Source organism: Helianthus annuus, chromosome 10, assembly GCF_002127325.2.
Source record: "Helianthus annuus cultivar XRQ/B chromosome 10, HanXRQr2.0-SUNRISE, whole genome shotgun sequence".
Lineage (NCBI taxonomy): Eukaryota > Viridiplantae > Streptophyta > Magnoliopsida > Asterales > Asteraceae > Helianthus > Helianthus annuus.
Window position 1 is genome coordinate 66,773,781 of NC_035442.2, and position 8,941 is coordinate 66,782,721.

Sequence of the window (8,941 nt, forward strand, 5' to 3'; positions counted from 1 at the left end):
CATTCATCATTGACTAGAGAATCAGATGCACGGGCAAAAGCATTTAATCGGACCTTACGATTTCCAAACGTGATGTCAACCGTACCATTTCTACAATCGATTAGTGCATTAGCGGTTGCTAAAAATGGTCTACCAAGTATGACATTAGGTTGTTTAGTATTTTCAATTTGCACGTAGTCTAAAACCAAAAAGTCAATCGGGTAATAAAACTCGTCAACTTTGACAACGACATCACGTAAGATCCCCCGGGGTAGTTTTAACGTCAAGTCGGCCAACACCACGGTGGTGTCGGCTTGCTTCAATGGTCCGAAGTCGTATTGATCGTATAAACTTCCCGGTAAGATGCTAACACTTGCTCCCAAATCCAGCAAGGCTCGACTCATCTTAAATTCACCCACTTGAATGGGGATTAGAGGAGCACCTGGATCTCGGAGCTTTGGTGGAAGATCACCCGATAAAACGGCACTAACTTTTTCGGTTAAAGCTATCTTTTTCGGAAATTTGTTGTGCCGTTTTTGGGTGCAAAGCTCTTTCAAATATTTTGCATATGCCGGAACCTGCTTGATTGCGTCTAATAACGGGAGATTAATTTTCACTTGTTTAAAAACTTCCCACATCTCATCCTGTTGTGGGCCCCGTTTATTAACAACTTTTGTTTCCGGATTAATTAAAGCCTTAGGAAATGGTACGGTATTACCCTCCATACCCTTCTCCTTTTTATCACCCGGTTCAGTATCTATCACCCTATTATTTTCAAGATTTTCTTTTTTATTCTTTTTAGGGCTAATAGGTTCCGGCTCCGCGTCGGACTCGTTTTCCTCATCAACCTCCTCCACAACACCTTCAACAAACTGTGGAGGATTCCCAACCTGATTATCATAAACTTTCCCAGAACGAAGAATACTTACCTGATTAATTCTGGCGTTAGACGAACTCCCTTGATGCTGTGGATTCTTCGTGGTATCACTAGGTAATCGACTCGAATCTTTTCTCCCTTGTGCCATCTCGGTCGCCAGTTGGGCGACTTGCTTTTCCAATGCTTGATGAGATTTAGCTTGCACTTCTTGGTCTTTTTTCATTTGCTTCAACATTTCCATAATCTCCCGATTGGAAACCTCCTCGTTTGAAGTATTTGCCTTGCCTTGCTCCTGTTGTTGTTGATAACTTCTTTGGTTGCCCTTGTTGTAATTTCCTTAAGGGTAATTCTGATTATAATTCGATTGACGGTTCTGGTACGGCTGGCTTCCTTGATTCGGTACCTGAAAATGAGGATTCAATTGATTAGTATTACTATACCGAAAATTTGGATGATTACGCAAACCTGGATGATATGTGTTTGAATTCATATCATAATTCCTTTGCTCTCCATAAACCATGTTCACGTCCTCCTCAGCCGCTACAAACTGACCCGGACATGCATCCAACGTATGTCCCAAATCTCCACACGAATCACAAACCGGAAAGGTTTGCGTCGCATGCACTGCATCCCGTTCGCCCAAACCTCGAAATTTCGCTAACTGGCGTTCCAATGCCTCCTTTTCTCTCTCTAACTGAGCAACCCTTGCATTAGAGGCTCCTGTACTTGATGGTGCCACAATTGGATACTTTTTATTCCTATCCGACTGTGCCTGCCTCTTCGAATCTGCTGCAACAATATCCAAATAATCCCAATCTACATCCACATGATTTTTCAAAAATGTACCCCCAGTGATAGCCTTAATATCCCGTCTATCCTCATTGGAAATCCCATCATGGAATGCAGTAATCAACTCCCATCTTTGAATACCATGGTGAGGACAATTACGGATCAATTGATTGAACCGTTTCCAAACCTCGTAAAGAAGCTCACCCGGTAATTGTTGGAACTCTCTGATTGCTAATCTCCCCGTTTTAGTTCTTTGCGGGGTATAGTACTCATCCAAAAATTGTTGTTGCAGCTCTTGCCATGTATAAATGCTAGCATATGGCAACGATGTAAACCAATCCCTCGCAGCATCCTTTAATGAAAACTGAAACAATACCAACTTAACCTGATCTGGCGTGAAACCGTGTCCCGCAATCATACCACAAACTGCCTCAAAATCTGCTATGTGTGCATATGGCTCTTCAGTACCTTTCCCGTGAAAGGTAGGTAGCATGTTCAGAATATGTGGTTTTGCTTCAAACGAACGTTCTACATTATCCGGTGCGACCGGCATCACTATCGGTGATGCGTGCGAGGATCTCTTTGTCTTTGGCGAGGTGCAACCGGTGCCCTATGAACCTGTGGCGGGGTTTGATAAGCATCTACTCTCCGTGGCTGTCTTTGTTGCTGATACATCGGTTGATTGCGATTAACTGGCTGATTTTGGTACCCAGCTGGATACCCCATATACCCATCGTTTATCCCCCATTCATCGTCTCCGTATCCATCATCCCATGTCTCTGTTCTTGCCCTATGATCCACTTGCTCAAACATCGCACCCGACCGGTTCGGGTGTGGCACCAGGTTTGGTTGATTCACGGTCCGTAAAGGATCGGGCTGTGGTGGTAATCGGCTTTCTAGAGAATAGAGTGGTCCACCAATAAAATGAAATTCTCCAGTTGGAGCAGAGGTTGGTTGGGTGGTTGTGCTTGATGATGGTGCAATGGGTGTGGTTTGTTGTTGTGGTTCAGATGTAAATGGAGGCGGTGGCATTGGTGGTAATTCAGTAGTTGATGTTTGTTGTGGTGTTTGCTGTTGTGGGGTGGATTGGTTTTCTGATGGATTCATAGTGTCTTGAATTGCTTTTCCTTTCAAGGCTGAACGAAGAAGAAGATTTTGGCGTGCGGTTTTTTCAATTTCGGGATCGAACAAGAGCGGAGAGGATCTTCCTGAAAACCGAGTATGCATGCAAAAAGATCACCTGCACACAAGTAAACAAGAAAACAAAGCGTAATACCGAACAAGACAAAACTAAACAAAAAGAAATATTTTTGGGTTTTTATGATTTTTTCAAAAACAATAAAAGAAACGACTACTACTAAACTAACACTAAGCGCACGAACTCCCCGGCAACGGCGCCATTTTGATGACTGTCGTAAGGGTCAATCAAAAACCTAAATAAGCTACGTAGATAGCGTAAGTAGGGTATCGTATCCACGGGGAATTTGTGGTCAGTGTCACGTTTCTATCTAAAAACTAACTTAACTAGATTGGGGGTTTTGTGAATTTGATTATAAAAACTAGGAAACTAATTAATAAAGTTGTAATCAATACGAGAAAGAGTAACCTCTACCCGGAATCCCAATTACCCGTTTAACATCAAAACCTGTTTACCGATTCAAAACACCACATAGACATGGCCTCGGAATTAATGAATCTGATTAATTATCAAGGATAGTTTTTAAGATTCACTATGCCACCTAATAACCCGTTCAATTGTATCAACTACCCGCCAATTTACCAACCCGCTAACAACGCAAGAAAGTTGCCAATACGCTTAATAAACGACAAATAATTCAAACACAATGAACGTTTACCAAGAATCCAACACGAGTGGTCAAGCTGTACCAGTTATACGAATCCGTAAACAAGAACTAATGCAAAACAATGTAAAAGTTCATCCGAGTAGAAGCTACAAGCGAATTAGCCGCGCATCATGGTCATTGTTGCTTCAAGATTTGCCAGAAATTGATTAATCATCAACAAGTTGCTTGGAAGATGGAAGATGATGGAAATTGATCGCCCAAAAGTGCTCCCAATTGTCCTCTGGCGGCTGCGTAATGAAATCCCCACGTTTTTTCTCGAACTAGGTTAAAAATCACAATTTTCCGCGCTGTACCACTTTCGCGCCACGTGATAGCTCACATAACTCCCTCGCGTGGCGCGAAGAAGCTTATGCTGACTGATCGTTGATCCACGTGATAGCTCGCATAGACTCCCTCGCGTGGCGCGAGGGAGCATGGTTTCCAGCATTTCCGCTTCCTCACTCCGTATTGCCTTGTAACACCCGTTTTCCAGCTTGTATGATCATTGTACTGCATTTACGCGCTGTTAAGCCTGAAAAACCCGACAACCAATAAGTGCACAAATTACTATGAATAAACACACTCTAATGCTTAAAACCGACACAAACTATACATAATACGACGTGTTTACACCCGCACATCACACAGCACGCTAAAGAAATGTAATGTCAAATGTAATAAACGGTCTCACTGATGATGTGACGATAGGTTTTTGTACATTTAGTAGATTTATTCGGGATATAAACCTAAAATTTCAAACTTGTGAAATTCGTGGGGAACACTACTTGGATATATAGGTAACCCCTGAAATCTCGTTTGAAAGGTCTCGTATTCTGATATACTAGGTGTTTATACTCTATGATGTCTGGGGTATTATTCCGGGACTTCTGCTGAACGGTAGTTCTGACCTAGTCCTTGGCTAATACTTTCCGCAAAATGCTTGAAACATAGCATAAAGCCCTCAGCTGATTAGACAATAAAATTGATAATCATCTGTTGTAGCTGAAAAGATCCTCTAAAGGGGACACACTGCTAAGTCGAAGCTGATATCTCTCTGCTGAACGGAAGTTCTGACCTGAGATCCCTCAGTTCTCGCATTTAACCCCTAATTTATGTACAGATATCATTGTAGTATTCTTGCCTGTAAGACTGAATATTGGGATTCTGGATACGGGAGTATATTCAAGAGGTGGGACACATGAATCGAACTAAGTTCATAAAACACTTAAATAGTATCCTGAATAGATTGAAAGTTGTATGAAAATTTAAGAGGACAACTATATCGTCAATCAACATGAATCATTTAGAACTTAAAATGTCTAAAAGCTTAACAGTGCGTGTGGTTTGTCTCAAAAACTGATATGATCCTCTTGCACAAACTCATAAAAATATGTCTGTACATATTTCATTTCTGCATTTAATTTTTGTCTTTGCATTCACGTTTCATATTTTGAAAAATCCAAAAAGATTTTCGACAACTGATGTTGGAGAGCTGATTTTCAAAATCTCAAAGGCTAAACATGATGAACAGACAGGTTGGTTAAGTGGTTTGAAATGTTTAAAATGATTCATTAGGTTGAATCAGAAATTGGAATGTTTCGAATTTTTTAATCAGTTTTAAATGTGATAATTCTCAAATGTTTAGTTGATTCATTAAGTTGAATCACAACTTTATTGGTTTGTAATAGAGAGGTTGAGATGTGCAGGTTTCTAAATCTGTTGATACGGAAAGCCAGGCATCGATCCCAAAAGTACGGAAGCTTGACGAAAGGGGGAGCCTGAAGAAAGAGAGCAACGGAAGCTGAAGACAGATCCACCGGGATTCTGTTCGAGCTAGAGTAGTTGAAGACTCTCACTAAAGATTCCGTCAACATTCAAGGGGGAGTTTGTTAGTGCAGTTGTCTGTCGACTACATCTTTGTTCGAGTTTTAGAGAGAGAGAAAGACAAGTCGCTATGAGTTTCACTACGAGATTGACTACGGCAATATCCAAGGGGGAGATTGTTGATGCATTTATTGTCTATCGCCTTCGTCAATCCGAGTCGTAGTGAGAAGCCGGAAGAAATCAAGCGCATAATGTCATATTTAGTTAGAAATGGCAAGGTGGTAAACTTGTAATTAATGAGAACTTTCATTAAGTTGCCTTGACCATATAAATAGGAGGTTATGTCATGATTTTAGTTAGATTTTTGGAAAAGTTAGTAGAAGACTTCTAGAGAGAGAAAGTGGTGTAATCGTGATTCTTGTACCGTTCAAGTCGTATTTCTCAATGGAATCACGTTAGTAGTACGTTATTATGTGTTCGGTCACGCACGTTCACGGATTCCGCACGTGAAACGTTCGTTATGCAATCGAACGGCATCAAAACCGGTCCTACAGTTTTCAAGACCTACCAAATGTTTCGCTTGAGAGGCTATATATAGATGATGAGGTTTCGCTTGAATGTACATGTCATACAAGCGAAACCTCCAGCTGACATTCAAGCGAAACTAAATGACACTAAAGCGAAACCTCTCCTATGTGTCCCTATAAGCGAAACCTATTACAAACACATATACAATCTCCTGTTTTCTCGTAAAATGTGCCCTGATCTAACAATCTAAGATCAAGACTCGATACAAGACGAAGTCGACAGATGCATGCACCAACAAAATATATTTCCGACATCCCATCTTTGGGAAGGAAGCACGAAGCTAAAATACTTGAGAAGTATTAATACAGAAATATTGTATAAACAATTATTCCGAAGCTAAATATAATTATTATAACTTGGAATAATACCAGAAACGTAACTCAAAAACGTAAATACAAAGGCAAGGCACAGCCCGTTCATCTAATAGACCATAGTACATTGTAGGGAGTCGTGTATGCTGAAGAGATTTGGGTTACAAGTACCGAAGACGCAATACAGTGAGTTTATGTCCCCCTTTTCTTTTAACTGTTTTCAGTTTTACACTTCGGGGGTGAAATACATGTTACAATTTACAGACGCTTTTATAAATGGTATGGTTAGCTTAAGGAGGGTTTAGACGCTTAGATCATGTGAAGGTGGGTAAAACACTTAAGGCCATTAATCCTCGTCGTAGGACCGAGGGACAAGAGTGATAGATCTATTTGGGTGTAGCGAGCCCACACCCATGAGGCCGGGGAGGCCCATAGAGGTGACTGTGTCTTACAGCCGGAGGCCCGGTAACAAATTTGCTAGGTTTGAGTACTTCCTGCACCGTTTCACACATATCAATGGCCTTTCAAACCATTGGTGATCTCTTTTTCCTTATTGCTACATACCAGGGATTTACATATATACAGACACATTTCAAAGGTTTATACATACATACAGACGCATTACAAAGGTTTATACAGACACACTTACACATGAACTCGCTCAACTTTTGTTGATTTTCCAAACTACATGTATTTCAGGGAACTAAACGGATCTGGCAGGTGTATGCATGTGTCTACAAGCTGCATGTTAAATAAAGGATGTTATTCGTGGTCGTAGAGTTTAAAAGATGTATCCTATTCCTAGACAGGATACATGTTTCTAAACTCAGGAGTATGTAAAGTCTTTTTGTTGAGTCCATGGGAACTCATTTGAACATGTTATGGTTTGTAACTAATTGGCGTCAATGTTTTCAAGACAATGGTATTGTGGTATTTTCTAAACTTTATTAATGTAAATCTTTTGGTTTTATCATATAGCATTGTTATGATTGATTGCTATGGTATTAAGAAGTCACACCAAATAAACCCACGCTTCCGCAAAAGTCAGGGTGTGACAGATCAGGGCACGCAAAACGAGAAATCAAGTTTATGGGTAATTCCGCTTGAAATGGACTTGATGTCATTTCAAACGGAATTAGATGTTTCATGCGAAATTACTAATTCCGCACGGAATTAGGTAATTCCATATGAAAAAGTAATTCCGTTTGAGATGATTTCAAGCGGAATTAAACGCCTATATATACCTGATGTGCCTGTGTCATTTAAAACGGAATTAGAGTGTGTGTTTCAAAGCCGAGGTGCTGCCAGATTGTTATTTGAATTGTAAAAGCTCAGGAAAGTAGTAAAAGAAGATAATTAGAAAGTCTCAAGCTGTGTTATGTCAATTTCATTGATTCCGCCTTTGATTTTGATGTTGAACTCTTCAGATTGACTCGTTAGGGTCACACGACGATCCAACAGATACGCTGCCCGATTGATCTAGCGCTCTGTAACGGCTGTTGAGGCTCTGCCCGACGTAGTCGTTGGAGTTCTGTCTTGGGGAGGGTATAACTAATGTAAATTTGGGTTATTATACTAACGCGTATGCATTATTTAATTAATAGATTATAACCAGGAAAACACAAAGGAAAACCCTAAAGTAGCAATGTGAGTAACCCTTTTTTTCGTAAAGCCTTTTTGTGAGTAATCCTTTTTTTTTGCAAACTGTTTTTACAAAATCTCAAATGTTTTACATTATATTAAACAGTGATGGAGTATTTGTATTCTATAATTATCGTCGGTATGTTGGGGTTTTGTATACAAAATTTGTTACTACACTGTGAGTAGTAACATAACCACAAGTCGGGTTGACAGTACCGTGGGTGGTAATTAAAGTAGAAAAATAAACAAATGTAATTGCGAGATCGCCCTCAATGCTGTAAACAGTTTTACCTGTCTTGATTAAATTGGGATTCACTCACCAGTATTTCCCACTGACAAAATGTTTTTAAACGCGTTTCAGGTAACAAAATGTGAAAGCCAAATAGAAGCCAGCTGGACCGCACTGAAGGCTTGGAAAAGTGGCTATAAAAGTTACCTAAATAAAGAAGATGTTTTTATTAAATAAAATAGGGTTTACCCCTATAAAATGTTTGTAATGGAAACTTGGGAATTTCCCATGTGTTTAATATTAGAAAAGTGTGGTATTTTACTCTGATAAAATGTTTCCTAACTACGGTCCTGATGTAAATTCCGCTGCCAAATTGATAAATACCGGTACCACTGATACTGGCTGCGGCCGCCCTTTACCGAAGAAGGGATTTTCGTGTTCAAAGCACAATCTGAAGAGCCATTCCCTCCCAAGAAGAGAGGATGGTTCAGCAGAGGAGCTCATGAACGTAGAAAAAGGATGAGAAAACTTCAGCAGCAGCGTGCTTTAGCAGCCGCTAATAGAGAAATGAATTCTCAAACACAGGATATGATCAATAGGAGACTAGCCAATATTCACATATTAGCCACTACAGCTACAGACCCGAATCTAGAACAACTCATAGCACCCCAACCGTTACCACTATTTCCCACACAACCTATGGAATTGGAGCCAAACCCAGTAGACCAAATTCCAATAACTGATTTTGACCCAGCTGAAATTCCTAGGGTACCAACACCCCATCCCCCAGACTATGACCCATAGTTTGACGACCACAGGGATTACCAGCAACTATACCCAATAGAGGAACCCATGAACC

The 8,941-nt window shown here is 40.4% G+C and overlaps 2 protein-coding genes across 2 annotated transcripts; both read right to left on the bottom strand.

The window, feature by feature from the left end:
- Window positions 1–1,209: 1,209 nt before the first annotated feature.
- On the bottom strand, window positions 1,210–2,198 carry LOC110881155. The gene is made up of 2 exons (XM_022129510.1): window positions 1,322–2,198; window positions 1,210–1,259 (listed from the first exon to the last, which is right to left on the bottom strand). The coding sequence occupies exons 1-2, from the start codon at window positions 2,196–2,198 to the stop codon at window positions 1,210–1,212; spliced, it is 927 nt and encodes a 308-aa protein (XP_021985202.1).
- A 2-nt stretch (window positions 2,199–2,200) lies between these two features.
- LOC110881154 lies at window positions 2,201–2,752 on the bottom strand. The gene has a single exon (XM_022129509.1). The coding sequence runs from the start codon at window positions 2,750–2,752 to the stop codon at window positions 2,201–2,203; it is 552 nt and encodes a 183-aa protein (XP_021985201.1).
- Between the last annotated feature and the right edge of the window lie 6,189 nt (window positions 2,753–8,941).

Coding starts and splice junctions, on each gene's coding strand:
- LOC110881155 (XM_022129510.1), bottom strand. CDS start 2,198: ATGCCGGTCGCACCGGATAATGTAGAACGTTCGTTTGAAGCAAAACCA. Junction 1,260..1,321: donor TTCAAACACATATCATCCAG/GTTTGCGTAATC, acceptor CCTCATTTTCAG/GTACCGAATCAAGGAAGCCA.
- LOC110881154 (XM_022129509.1), bottom strand. CDS start 2,752: ATGAATCCATCAGAAAACCAATCCACCCCACAACAGCAAACACCACAA.